This window comes from Sinocyclocheilus rhinocerous, unplaced genomic scaffold, assembly GCF_001515625.1.
Source record: "Sinocyclocheilus rhinocerous isolate Xijiao unplaced genomic scaffold, SAMN03320098_v1.1 scaffold1219, whole genome shotgun sequence".
NCBI classification, from domain to species: domain Eukaryota; kingdom Metazoa; phylum Chordata; class Actinopteri; order Cypriniformes; family Cyprinidae; genus Sinocyclocheilus; species Sinocyclocheilus rhinocerous.
In genome coordinates this window covers 700,714-715,952 of record NW_015634012.1, presented here as the reverse complement: position 1 = coordinate 715,952, position 15,239 = coordinate 700,714, and the positions used below count along the sequence as shown (strand labels likewise).

The 15,239-nt window shown below is 35.7% G+C and overlaps 2 protein-coding genes across 6 annotated transcripts in view; one reads left to right on the top strand and one right to left on the bottom strand.

Moving 5' to 3' along the window:
* LOC107744965 (monocarboxylate transporter 6-like) overlaps nucleotides 1–3,738 on the bottom strand; it is a 9,160-nt gene extending 5,422 nt beyond the window's left edge. The window contains exons 1-2 of one of the 4 annotated variants that reach the window (XM_016558790.1): nucleotides 3,600–3,738; nucleotides 2,242–2,656 (exon numbers count right to left, since the gene is read on the bottom strand). In XM_016558790.1, the coding sequence (XP_016414276.1) occupies nucleotides 2,242–2,635 (394 nt within the window). In that variant the 5' untranslated portion in view covers nucleotides 2,636–2,656; nucleotides 3,600–3,738. The other 3 variants (XM_016558793.1, XM_016558792.1, XM_016558791.1) reach the window with 3 other exon arrangements.
* A 3,952-nt stretch (nucleotides 3,739–7,690) lies between these two features.
* Nucleotides 7,691–11,813, top strand: atp5pd (ATP synthase peripheral stalk subunit d). Of its 2 annotated transcripts, none has more exons than XM_016558821.1 (6): nucleotides 7,691–7,794; nucleotides 8,358–8,489; nucleotides 10,082–10,178; nucleotides 10,285–10,356; nucleotides 11,084–11,146; nucleotides 11,519–11,813. In XM_016558821.1, exons 2-6 carry the CDS (start codon nucleotides 8,368–8,370, stop codon nucleotides 11,648–11,650), a joined length of 486 nt encoding a protein of 161 aa, XP_016414307.1. In that variant the 5' UTR covers nucleotides 7,691–7,794; nucleotides 8,358–8,367; the 3' UTR covers nucleotides 11,651–11,813. The 2 variants fall into 2 exon arrangements, with proteins under 2 accessions (XP_016414307.1, XP_016414308.1); XM_016558822.1 differs by having other exon boundaries at nucleotides 7,702–7,798.
* Nucleotides 11,814–15,239: the final 3,426 nt, after the last annotated feature.

Sequence of the window (15,239 nt, the reverse complement as noted above, 5' to 3'; positions counted from 1 at the left end):
AGCCACACCTACCTAAAACGGCTCGTTCTAACACGCCCCCACATACCTACGTCACTATTTGGGCGGCGTTATGCAACTCTTCCCAGATAGTGACGTAGGTATGTGGGGTGTGTTAGAACGAGCCGTTTTAGGTAGGCGTGGTTGACTCTTAACTTTTATAAAGAATATCTCTTTGGATTTGAGACTTTAGTCTTTGCAACTTTACAGATCTTCTTTATGCACCAAGAGCTTGTAACACTCCAAAGAGAAAGGAAAAATTGAAATCGCATCATATGACCCCTTTAATGCTTTAGGCGTCACAGCACTGCGTAAAAACAAACTCACAGGATCACCTTAACATTGTCTTTGGCACTAACTTGACCAGCTGACAGCAAAGAGAAAGGGCTGGAAAGACAAATAAACCTTTCTCAAAGAAGAACAATGGTATCTTGTCTGTTCCAGAGTCAGTTCAGGAATATAATAACAACCTCCTGCCTGATTCAGGGCTGTCTGGCCAAACATAAGCGTTTCAGTTCATAAGGTTTACCCATACCCATTTCTGATGTCGCCAATAATTAGAGATGCACTGAAATTCCGGCTGCCGAAAATTAGTTCACCGCTCAGGAGGATTCACTTTCACGTGGTGTGACGCTCTGCGTATTATCCCGCTCTATGCGTGTGTGTGCTCCGCTCAGTCGCTCACGGCCCATGTGAGTGCTCCACTCATATACCGTTCATGCTCATCGGAACAGCAAAGTCCACTCAAAAATCGAGCCGACAGGAAACATCTATGTAATACAGTATTGTTTCTGTTTGCAATAGCCCTACTGTGCTGTAACAAGGTGTGGTAAATGGGCAACTCTGGTAACGCTGCCCTCTCATTCATTGATCTGCTAACCGCTATGCTCACGTGTCCTCTGATAATAATAGCTTTCTAGGATTAAACATTATTTGGATATATATATATATATTTAATGTATTTATACTGTATATATGTACATGTATATGTATATGTGAGGTTGTACATACACCATATGTAGTTGTTTTTTGGTATTTGGCTTAGTGTTATGTTAGAATCATTATTATACTCATACTTTTTGTTCTTTTAATATTTTTTAATTGTTTTTAGCTTTATTTCTTTGTTTTCATTTAAATGTTTTAGTTTTGAAATGTTGTTGTATGCATTTGTCATTTTTATTTAATTTCTTTTATTTTCTTAAATGTGTGTATATATATAGTATTTATAGAGTTTTAGCTTTTAGTTTTAATTACTTTTTCTTATTTGTAAGTCGCTTTGGATAAAAGCGTCTGCTAAATGACTAAAAGTAAAAAAGTAAAAGTAAAAGTAATGGATGGTAATGGCTGCATATCTGGTGTACTTTGTCCTCAAGCACAGCTGCCTAGTAACGATGAATAAGCTGTATTAAGCTGAATAAAAATCCCGGTGCCCCAAATCCTTTTCACCACGTCAGCTATTCTTTGAGTTAGTACTGACTGGGATGGTGTGCAATAACTGGATAAATTTCCCTGTGAAGTGATATATCAATGCACACTCCTTACAATTTAAAATCTCACTTACGATGGCCAAAACTCCCACTGTCATCTTCTGACCTCTGTGTGTCATTTTTATTTAATTTCTTTTATTTTCTTAAATGTGTGTATATATATAGTATTTATAGAGTTTTAGCTTTTAGTTTTAATTACTTTTTCTTATTTGTAAGTCGCTTTGGATAAAAGCGTCTGCTAAATGACTAAAAGTAAAAAAGTAAAAGTAAAAGTAATGGATGGTAATGGCTGCATATCTGGTGTACTTTGTCCTCAAGCACAGCTGCCTAGTAACGATGAATAAGCTGTATTAAGCTGAATAAAAATCCCGGTGCCCCAAATCCTTTTCACCACGTCAGCTATTCTTTGAGTTAGTACTGACTGGGATGGTGTGCAATAACTGGATACATTTCCCTGTGAAGTGATATATCAATGCACACTCCTTACGATTTAAAATCTCACTTACGATGGCCAAAACTCCCACTGTCATCCTCTGACCTCTGTGTGTGTTTACGCTTCATATTATGAAACAGATCAGTGTTGCACAACCGTTTAAGAACAGTAACTTGATAGAAGTGTTTTTCAAATACTGTATCTGACCCTGTGGTGCGGGTGAATGCGGGAGCACCGTGAGGATTGCATCACGAAGCGTGGATGAACTAATGCAAACTAATGCATCAAACACATGAATCAGTAGTATTAGAGATCCCTCCCTACCGCCTGCATGGAGCACTGCTATCATGATGGCTGGCACCCATGACATTTCAGTGTTGCTGGCTTGGAAGTCATTCTGCAAGTCTGTGTAAAATATCCCAATGCAAGAAGGGAAAGCCAGAGTCATCGCTAAGACCAGAACAGTAGCTGCAACGACCACCCAGCCCCAGCCACCATCAGGTGCCACCGAGCCACCGCCGCTGTCCTCCGCTCCTCCAGTGGAATGATGCTGCACCTCTGGAAAACTGGAGGATTCTTCTTCATGTTGGTCTGGCTCCTCAGACCCAGGATCTGTTTCTACGGCCTGCAGAGAGGACGTCCTGCTCTGCATTACAGCAGTTGTGGCAGCATCAGCGCTGTTTGCCCGGGCCTGATGAATCTCCACACCCTCTGTCATTATGTCTGCTCACTCAAGTGCCTACAGGGATGAGACAACAAGCAAATTATCATCCATTTTACAGTACTATCTAAACACATGTTAAATATGCACTGTATGCAAAAAAGCAGTGCTTAAAATCAACTATATATATATATATATGACATTACACTGTCCATTATTAATGTCAAATTCATATTCTCCTCACTTCGCCTTGTTTGAAAGATTTTTATCTATTATTGTTTACCATTTTATTCGTATTACAGATTTTAACATATGTTCCGCATTCCCAAAACTTCATTATCACAGCTGTCTCTTTATAATACACCAGGACAAAAACAAAAAAAAGTTTGATATATAAAACATCATTGCAGTCTACAATAATGAATGGTGACAATTTGATTTGACTTAATTTGATTGATTGATTAAGAATTTGACGCGGCATACGTTTGATAGTACAATGTACAAGAAAGTTTTATAATTCTTTTCTGTTCCGTGACTGTTCTTAATAAGCCAACGTTCACTGACAGCATCACGCGCACAATCAGGTCCTGAAAAGCACCAGTAATCCGCACGGCCCGTAACGCGTTGCGAGTAACATTCTCAAACAACCGAAAATGATTTTTTTATTCGTTTATACGCTTGATATTTCGTGCACCTGTCTCCATGAGGCTATCAGCTGTTTCATACTGGCACAGCGCGAGTAATTAATTTGATCATTACACAATTTAAAGTGCCTTGATTCTCCGAAACGCGATACAAAGTATCTAGATGATCAGATATCTCACTTTTATACCACCAATCCTAATAACGCAAATAAAGCAGAGGTCAAAAGATAAAGACACCACACCTGCTCATTCACGGTCAGTCATAATGTAGCTCCACACACACACACAGCTCACCATAAAGTCCAATAAAGCAGCCAGCAGGTTATGGTGTTAGGCTGAATGCGACTAAATAAGCACCAGTATGTTTTATTCCTCACCTTTAGGACGTAGATGACATCTGTACTTGACGTTTAGTGGTCCTCCGTGTGTGCTGCTGTTGACCACACTTTATAAACTCCATTATGATCTATTTATCGCTGCCCCTTTGCCACGCTATCGAAATCTGACGTAATAAAACGACAGTCCCACCCACGTCAATGCGAATAAACCACAGCATCCCGTCATGATAAGATACGGAAGGAGCTTTTCCTTTTTCATACCATATTTTTTGTTGATGGTAGTTACTTATACTACTCCCAGTGAACACTATTAAGGGGTTAAAGTAAAAATCGTAAAAATTGCACGTAGTCATTTCTTACGATTCAATAAAATATTTTATTTTAATGTTTGTTTATGAGAATTGAAAACACGTGATAGTGTATGAAGCTGATGAGTGTATATCTGTTTTGACCACTGATTTTTTTTTTTAAGAAAACAACATTTTTATACAGCAAAGATGCATCAAATTGATCAAAACTGACAGTAAATATATTTATAATGTTAAGATTTCTATTTCAAATAAATGCTGTTTTTGTTTCAAAATATTAAGTATTCCAACTGTAATAAGATGAGTGTATATCTGTTTTGACCACTGATTTTTTTTTTTAAGAAAACAACATTTTTATACAGCAAAGATGCATCAAATTGATCAAAACTGACAGTAAATATATTTATAATGTTAAGATTTCTATTTCAAATAAATGCTGTTTTTGTTTCAAAATATTAAGTATTCCAACTGTAATAACACTGATTAAAAAAAATGTGTCTTGAGCATCAAATCAGCATATTAGAATGCTTTCTGAAGGATCATGTCACACTGAAGACTGGAGTAAATGATTGCTTTGCCATCACAGGAATAAATTACATTTTAAAATAAATTCAAATAGAAAACAGTTATTTTAAATTATATAATACTATTTCAGTATTACAGTTTATCACTGGAAATAATATTTTTTTTAGCATCAGATCGTTTCATGTCACCATGTAATCAAATGGATGATTCTTTATGTTTATGTTGATTTGTTGTTACGTTTTTATTATAAATTATATGCATATTATTTAAAAACACGTGCACTCTTAATATTTCATCAAAACCATTTGTTGATTGTATTTGCTTCATCAAATAAGTGCATAGTCATTTATTTACCAATTACATGTTATCTTATAAAATACATGCATTTCATAGTTGCATCATTAATTTCACGGTGATACCAATGTGGTGGCATGATGGCTTCATGAGAATAGAGTTTCTAACATAATCACCGTGCCTGAAAGGGTTGATATGCATTTTCAATTAAGATATCAATACACTAATATAATTTTCAATATTCAACTATTAATAATGAATGAAATTGAAGATTGTGCTTTATACAGTTTGTGGTGCTGAGTCAGGAGGTGAGCATTAAGTGCTTTAGCATTTGACGGATGTCAGGTAAACCTTTTAAACGGGTGATCTCTTTAGCTGGTTGCTTGTGGATTAATGCACTTGTATATTTTCAAGCATGGAAATGTACTGATAACACAAAAAAATATCATGAAGTTCAAAAAGTGAAGTCAGACATTTAAGCATTGCTTAAAGCAGAAGGGTCACAAAACAGGTGCCTTTTGTGCTTCTCACATGTGGTTTACAAATTAGAAACTGTCATAATGACATCAGGAAGCAAACTCTACAAAGACAAACAAATTTCACCTCTGTTTTTGTATATCAGGTTATCTTGTGTTTTGTTGATTCTGTCAGTAGGGGTTGATCCTAAAATGTTAAAGGGTTAGTTCACCCAAAAATGAAAATTCTGTCATTAATTACTCACCCTCGTGTTGTTCCAAACCCGTAAGACCTTCGTTCATCTTCGGAACACAATTTAAGATATTTTTGATTAAATATGAGGGCTCTCTGACCCTCCCATAGACAGCAAGGTAACTACCACATTCAAGGTCCAGAAAAGTACCAAGATGATCGACAAAGTAGTCCGTGTGACATCAGTGGTTCAACTGTAAAGTTACGAAGCTACGAGAATACTTTTTTGCGCAAAGCAAACAAAAATAACGACTTTATTCCACATTTTCTCTACTGCGTCACTTGTGGACGCGCGTTCACGACAGTATCATGATGCGAGTGTGTGGCGGAGCTGACCCAGATCCGGCGTAGACGTCATCACGCCCGATCTGGGTCAGCGCCGGCGCCGCCACACGCTCAGGTCATGGTACTGTCATGAACGCGCGTCCACAAGTGTGAGCAGTGTTGCCAGACGTACGATAATTATAGTATTTGTACGATAATTTTGACCTCTGTACGATGTATGATCAATAATGAAAAAAATCCCATAATGTAGGATAATTTCATAATTTTATGAAAATTCAAATGATGGTAGTTGTAGTCATAGGGCTTCTATATTCATACACGAAATCGGCTCATTACAGCCACTATAAATGCGCTCGTGCACACCTCAGAGTGTGTTAAGAATGCAGGAGGGTGCCATGCTTTAAAGTCAACGAGCACTATGTTGCGGTCCATGACAGCAAGAACCCCCTCAACATCTGGCAACACACAGGCTTCCGATGACAGCGGCTCAGATGTGGAGTTAACAGCTAAAGTCTGTCTACACTGGACGAGACAAAGCGAGTGTTAAAAATCATTTTAATAAGTCATAAATAGAACGAAGCATCGGTTTACTGTTGGGGATGTGTCGTGTTGTGTCGCATCCAGTGCAAACAGTCAATGATTAATGGTTTCTATAGTATTTTGTCACTGCTCGCGTCCAATGTAAACACGGTACGCCTAGTTATCTATTGTGGTAATTTGCAGGTCGTGTCAAAAAGTTGTTGGTTTAGATAAATATCTGTATTCTGTACGTTTGACTCGTGTACGATAATTTTCTTCCAAATACGATAATTTTGAGCTTCTGGTACGATACTTGGACATCTCCAATCTGGCAACACTGAGTGTGAGACACGAGGGTGAGTAATTAATGACAGAATCTTCATTTTTGGGTGAACTAACCCTTTAACCTCATTGTCATTATAAGTAAAATTTAAAAAAAAGAAAAGTGCATTGTAGAAATTTTCTCAAAAGCATGTTCTATTTTCATAAAGCTTTTAGACTAATGTCAAATTAAACTGTAAAACTGCATACCCTGTTACCTTTCTGAAGACAGAATTATATTTCAAAACAGTATTGAACAAAAATCAAAAAGAAATTTACTTTGAAAATCACCTTTTCAAAAGAGGGATCTATTTCGTAGAATGACCCAGAGAATCAATAAGAGTCACAGACAGGCAGACGGCCACAGGTGAAAATTAAGACCAGCACAGGTCAAAATGGCTGTGCCTTAAAATAGTCAACAAACAGACTTGCGTCATCCACTTAGAGAAACAAATGAGCAAACACAACATGCCATGGGGCAACATCGAAAGGGTTTTGGTTGAGTGTAAATATGCAAATAATTCATTCAAAACATGTGTATATTATTGACACCTGATATGTCTAGCTGCAAGGTTTTACATGGGTCTGTATAAATATATATTTGACTCATCCAATTGCTGTAACAGCTGATTTTTTTTATTTGTTTAGTGTTTTGGAGAAATGTAAGCCTACTCTATGGATTGCCTTGTTGACATACCCTTTAGCCTAACCATAAAATTTTACCATGGTAAGCATAGGTTCCATCAATAAACAAAAATAAAAAATGATACAAAACACAGATTCTGAAAGCACTACGTGAGGGAGCTCCGTAATCCTATTATTTATTAAGATGTTAAAATAACAAGAACACCATGGTTGCCATAAAGATAGCTAAAATTGTTTAAGAATATAATGAACCGCTAAATTGTTTTCATATTTTAGACTAAATGTGTGCAGACCACTGCTTATTAAAACATCACCTCATGTAATGTCACAGAAACCAGTGCCGGATGAGTCAGCGATATTTTAGTCTTTTTCCCTGAAAGAGTTGGCTAGTGATTTTAATTATATAAATGTTTGATGACTGCTATAAATGGCCTGAAAGCTACACAAACTAAAGGTCATGGACGACACGTCTGTTTCGCGCCCTCTAGTGTACAGCACAATGCATCGCAGTGTTGTGGCTTTTCTCCAGTCCGCTGGGTGTCAGTAGCGAGCGCTGCTTTCTTAACCGCACTTCCGCTCCTGCCGCTGCCATCACGCTTCTGTCATTGCAGCGGCTTGATCCTTGAGCAGTAAGTACGTGTCGAAATTCAGCCATTTGATAAATATTACAACGCCGATTGTTTTTATTTGAATAAATAATGAACATTAGGCTTTATCTTTCCTGTTTATGAGAAATGACGCGGTTTTTAGGTGGTTATATTTGGGTTTATCTTGTATAAGTCATACGCTGACCTTGTCTTGTTCACTTGTGTATAGAAGGCTTTTCCTTTCAGTTGTTCTTATTAACCTAATTTCTGATAAAAAAGGAAAACAATTCATTTTGTTATGAAAGCTATTTAAATGCGAATAGTTTTTTTTTCAGTATGCTAAGCTGGTGACTTTCTGAGTCCTTTATGTTGGTATTCTGTGACTAATTAGATGTAACGTTACATGTTGAATATGTTGATCTGGATAACCTTCATTAAGTTCTTGGCTTCAAAATAAAAATATTAGATATTATAAAAAATATTTGAAGTCTTATTACAACAGCTGGACCTACAATTTGCTTTGCATGCAGTTGGTTCAGTTTGCAAAACTTGTGAAAGATCTTTGTCATTCTGAGTAACCGTGTGTGCATGAAATGTTTTGACAGGAGCAGAGAGATGGCAGGGCGCCGTGCAGCTGTAAAGGCCATCGATTGGCTGGCTTTTGCGGAGAGGGTCCCACCCAACCAGAGAGCCATGTTCAACAGCTTGAAGACCCGCAGTGATTCTGTTGCTGCTAAGTGAGTCTGTCTGCTGCGCTCCATGAAGCACATGAACTGCACAGTTTCTACTAGCACATATTTTATTAACCTAGTGGTTTCAAAGCTGTGCTGATTTTTTCAGAGCAAGGAACGATACATAAACCATCGTCATTGTGCCCTTGAGCAAAACACCATAGGTCAGGTGCAGGTCAATGGACTGTCCCGGTAATAAGTGTACTATATGTAAAAAAAAAAAAAAAATATATATATATATACATACTTGACTAAAGCTGTGTTGATGCGCTATTTAGCATTTCTTCTTTCTCAAGATATTGAATCAGTACTTAAGGACTTAAGAATTTTTTTTTCTACATAGATTGGTTTCAAAGTTAGTTTCAGTCCAGTTTTCAGTCCAAAAATGATCTTTTCTGATATTCCAGAGTTTCAGTCATGATGTAGTTCTAATATTGCAATGCTTTGCGATTCAGTCATGATGTTTACAACATATTGTGAAATATTATATAAGATAAAATTTGAAATAACTGTTTTCTATTTGAGTGAATTTTCAGCATCATTACTCCAGTCTTCGCTGTCTCATGATCCTTCAGAAATCTTTCTAATATACTGATTTGCTGCTCCAAACATTAACAGTTAACAGTTTTGCTGCTTAATATTTTTGTGGAAACTGTGATACACTACTGTTCAGATACTTTTAATTGGCAAGGACACATTAAATTGATCAAAAGTGACAGCAAAGAGATTTATAATGTTACACAATTTCTATTTCAAATAATGCAGTTCTGTTGAACTTTTTCCTCAAACCATCCTGAAAAAAAAATTAAGCAGCAAAACCTGTCAACATTGATAAGAACCATTCTTAATTGAGCAAATCAGCATATCGGAATGATTTCTGAAGGATCATGTGACACTGAAGACTGGAGTAATGATGCTGAAAATTCATCTTTGCCTAAAGGAATAAATTATATTTTAATATTTTAAGAAAACAATTTTAAATTGTAATAATATTTCACAATATTACTGTTTTTACTGTATATTTGATTAAATAAATCTAGCATTGGTGAGCATAAAAGACATCTTTCAAAAATATTAAAATCTTGAATATTCCAAACCTTTGACTGGTTGTGTGTATAAATGGTGAAATACACAAACGCAGGTTTTTGGATTTAGATTTAGGAAATTACAGAGAAATTACATTACATATCAAACAAGTCAATTATAATTTGTGCTGAACTATTTTTACTTGCAGACTAGACTTGTGCGGGTATTCGGTAATGCGATATATCACGGTAATGAATATGCACGATATTGTTATCATGGGCACTTCTAAATACCGTGAATAATTAAGTGATACCTATTGGTCTTTATAGTTCTTTTGCACTTTAATCTGTGTAAAACTTTTAACTTTATACATTTTTCTGTATTGCTTTATTGCATTTAAATGTTCAGTTATTTTTGTTATAAGAAAAATGTTATTAAACCTGTTATACTGTATTATGACAGCACTTTTTTTAAACTTAATTTCAATATCGTGATAATACCGTATACCGTAATAAAAGCATTAGCAATTAATCGCAACATGAAAATGTGATACCGGCATATCCCTATTGCAGACTTGCATCCTTGCCAGAGAAACCAGCTCCCATCAACTGGAGTTACTACAGGAGTGTTGTGGCTAAAGCAGGCATGGTGGATGAGTTTGAGAAGAGGGTGAGATCCAGTGATTTCTCAGTTATTTATTTATTTATTATTATTTATTTTTTTTCTGCTATGTGTCTTTATAGCCTTTTTTTCCTCCCTGTTTCTCAATCTACAGTTCGCTGAATTGACGGTCCCTGAGCCAGTAGACACTCAGACAACAAAGATTGATTCCCAGGAGCAGGAGGCCGTGAGTCTCTCCTCATACTTCAGTTGTTCTGTTTTAGCTAATGTTTTTCAGTATTTATGCGTTTGCTCTGAACTGGTTTCAAAGGTCCCATCGGGTGATCCATCATATTAACCCAACAGCCACTGTACCCTATTAGATTTACGTATCATTATTATTATTGTTTAGTAAACAGCACATGCTTTCTACACTACAACAAAGATTGATTCCCAGGAGCAGGAGGCCGTGAGTCTCTCCTCATACTTCAGTTGTTCTGTTTTAGCTAATGTTTTTCAGTATTTATGCGTTTGCTCTGAATTGGTTTCAAAGGTCCCATCGGGTGATCCATCATATTAACCCAACAGCCACTGTAACCTATTAGATTTACGTATCATTATTATTATTATTGTTTAGTAAACAGCACATGCTTTCTACACTGTTATTTATTAAATGAACACAACAAAGAATCATTGAGATCATTTATATGCAGCCATATAATACATGTTTATAAACAGCAACATTACCTACAACTAGTTTAGACATTTGAATACTTCAGTGAACATTTTTGAGTGCTAATGCAAATTAATGATTGAAGAGATCAGAGTTTTGAAAAACGTGACAATTTTAACAGCATTCTGTAAATACAGGTACTTTTACTGTACTAGGCAAATTCAGGCCATTATTCTTTTAAGAACTGGTTGTTCCAGTAGTTTTTTGCATATCATTATGTTGTCTCTTAACATTATTTCAGAGCAAAACCGCAGCTGCTTATTTGGAAGCATCTAAAGCTTGCATTGCTGAGTATGAGAAGGCGGTAAGTTTAACCTGCAGCATGATTGTGTTGATTAAGTCACTTGGCAATTTATTCCAATCTATCTTGGCAAATTAGTCTAAAGTGCATGTAACTGCCAAACCATTTAATGTTTGTGCATATAGACCAGAACATGAACCCATGGCTTTTGTCATGTGTTTAGAATAAATATGATTGAGCATAACCCATAATATTGAGTAGTCTTGACAATGATAGAAGTAGCTAACAGTAATGGAAGAAACGCACATGCACAAAAATTTACATTAGCTAATCAATTTGTCTTTGAAACCCATCACTAAAATTATTGGATTTGATACAATTCAAAATGATGAAGCATTTTACTATTTTCCCCCTCTGACTGTTTGTCCTCTGCAGCTTGAGAAGTTCAGGAACATGATTCCTTTCGATCAGATGACCATAGAAGATCTCAACAACACCTTCCCAGAGACCAAGCTGGACAAGGCAAAACATCCATACTGGCCACACAAGCCTATTGCCGACTTGTAATTTATGAGCAGCACCCAGAGCTTCAGTAATGTATCTTTGAGTCTGAGGTTGCTCTGTATAGTCTGGTCTGTGTAATGCTTCTGCTGTAGAAGTGATTCCAATCGGGAAATGACTAATTACTGTTTTATTTGTGGATGAAAATAAAGATAAGTTGTTTAAATAATGACTTTTTATTACTTATTTTTGCACAACATTTTGAAACATAAGTAAAATTACTAATAGTATTAGATTAAGCAATTAGGCATGAGAGGTTGTGAATTTTTTTTTTTTTTTTTTTTTTTAAAGGAGTAGTTCACCCAAAAATGAACATTTGCTGAAAATGTACTCTCACTCAGTCCATCCAAGATGTAGATGAGTTTGTTTGTTCATCAGGAGCGATTTGGAGGAATGTAGCATTACATCACTTGCTCATCAATGGATCCTCTGCAGTGAATGGGTGCCATCAGAATGAGAGTCCAAACAGCTGATTAAAACATCATAATAATCCACATGACTCCGGTCCATCAATTAACATCCTGTGAAGCAAAAATCTGTTTGTAACCAACAAATTTTATTAATGATAAACAATTACCGAGGAGGGCCTTTTGGTGAATAGACAACATTTTATATAATATTATATTCTTAGTGGACAAAAATGCACAGGTGGCATCTCTTTATTTGGCAATGGCCTTATTATTTATTTAGCATTTATAAATAATGTATTACATGTCTTTCATCTGCGCTCTGCGGCATCATCGGCTGACTTGCCCCAAAACGCAGCAAGAAGCCCTGGGTTATATTGGGAAAAGCATACTACCATGTTACTTACAATATATTTGCAATAGGCCTATACTGTATATATAATGTGTGCGTGCATTTTCAGTATGCATGGAGTGCCTGGATTAACTACTACATTTGCCAAAATCACTCGACCGTTTCCAGTTTGAATGAATCCAATTAATTATTTAACTGGAATGCAAAGTGAAACAATTTTATTTGTGAGATGATGATGGAATTTTTTTTAGGGAACTGGAGTGCTGAAAAAAAAAAAAAAGGTATGATTTACTTGTAAAATTTTCATTCTGATATTTCTGAAATACACTGAATTGAAGTAGAAGACTGAAATAGTATTTTCTTGTAAAACATACTTTAATAATCTTTGTTTTATTTACAACCTCTAAAATCTTTCTTTACAGTGCACTGAACTAGCGGAAAATTGATTATATTTGAGTCTGTTAGACTCAGGCCAAAAAGACTGGTGTAAATTAAAGACTAATTTCACTGAAATGTTGTGTGAAACTTGAATTGTCATGCATCAGCTAAATAGTTTGGACATCTTTGAGTAATAGTCACCGCTGTATAAAAATTACGAATTGAAATTGGAGCTGCACAGTGAGTGTCTTTTTATGTGATGCTTAGCTTTAGTCACGGCTGCCGTCTCAAGGCCACATCATAAACCTTCATTTGTCATGCTCAGAAATTTGAGAAACTCCATGTCCTTTTGGGCATGAAATATGTACTCTCTGTGTGTATGTGTGTGAGACTTAAATATATATAAATATATGAAGCCTCCCCTCAAAAATCCTCCTTTGTCTAAACTTTTTCATTTCCATAGCTATAAACCATCATGACCTGGCTTAGAGCCGTCTGACCCCTCAACCACTAGAGGGCGCAGTGAATCTACGTATCTCTATAAAAGTGGCTGGACGTGAATACAGAAATTGCTTGTAAGCGTGGATCGCGGAAGAGGGGGGCCGCACGGCCTGGGACCCGGTTACTTTTGAGGTCTGGTCTGGTACAAATATGACATAGGCAACAAAATACATAGGCTAAGCTCATATGTATGCACGACTAATCATTAAACGATCTTATTCCTAAATGACGATGATTCTGCTATGTCTATTAAACCTTTGATCACAAATCACAATAACATCAGAATATTTAAAGCTGCTTTCGCGCAGCTGATCCAGAGAGAGCAGCGCTCATCATGTAAGCTTTATGTTTGAAACAGCTTCACAAACAGTCTACACAGCAGGCTACATTTCTGTGTTGCAAACATTAAATAATAACGAAAGTATTGGGATACAAATTTATAGTCCGGCCTCCGGATATAGACTCTGATGTTGACTAAAGTTAGGCTTCAAATAAAGATCGTATGTGTTACATTATGCTAGTAGGTGGCGACCAGTGACTGTTAAAATGTATTTGATGACTGAATCATTCATACGAGAGATTTGTTCAAAAACTCTGGACAAAACAAGCCTTTATTCATTTATTTTAAATGATTTTTTTTTTTTTTTTTTTTTTTACATAATTCATTTAAATTGATACATTTTTTTTTTTTAAATAGACTCATTTATAAAATTTTAGACATTTATAAATAGGCTCATTTATAGCCTAAATTAGCCCTACATAATTATTTGGTTTGGTTGTCTAATGTTTTGTTTTCAGAATCGTGGGAGAACCATGAATTCTATACATAATACATAATATTTCTGGCATAATACTGTTAGTACTGTTTCCAGTATTAAAATGTAGAGTAGCATTTAAAATGTGTTCAAAGAGAGAGAAAAAAACAACCTTATTTAAAAACCTAATAAACCATGACAGGCCATGCCATACAGTGATTTTATTACTTGGTACTTATTACTGTGTTGCAGCCTGGAATTAAACCACACCATGCTGGTTTCATCTGGCTCCCCCGACTGAGCCTGGTTTCTCCCAAGGTTTTTTCTCCATTCGTTCCTTGCCACGGTCGCCTTTGGCTTGCTTAGTTGGAGACACTTGACTGATTGCACAGATACTATGGAAGAGAGCTGAACTGGATGATAACATTACTGAATCAACAATGAACTGACTTTAGCTGGAAAAATGACTCTGTCATTGTCTTCTTGCATTATTGACAAACTATTTTCCTGTTTAACACTGTAAAGCTGCTTTGACACAATTTGTATAAAGCAATATATAAATAAAGGTGACTTGACTTGATTTGGAAAAAGGCATGGCCTGTATTGACTTATTGCTATGTTTGGGGCAAATTTGTTTTTATTTAAAAAAAAAAAAAAAAAAACCTGCAAAGCAACCACTGGAATTTGGAAAAGGTACTGTAGAATATACAGTATAATTATATAAGATATAATTAGTTTTCTTAAAAACCCTCTGTGTAACAGTCTACATATACATATGATACACTAGGCACAGCAAAGTTTGTAGTCGGTTAGATTTTTGTCATGATTTTGAGATGTCTCTTATGCTCATAAAGGCAGCATTTAAATACAAAAATACAGTAATATTGTGAAATATTATTCCAATTTAAAATAACGGTTTTCTATTTGAATGTATTTTAAAATGTTTTTTTTTTTCACATGATCCTTCAGAAATCACACAGATGCTGATTTGCTGCTCAAGAAGCATTTCTTATTATTACCAATGTTGAAAACAGTTTTGCTGCTTAATATTTGTGTGGAAACAGTAATATGTTTTTTCTTTCTTTCTTTTTCTTCTCAGGATTCTTTGATGAATAGAAAGTTCAAGTAAACACCATTTATTTAAATGATTCTTCCGTAAAATTAAAAATGTCTTTCATGTCACTCACTGAATAAAATTAATT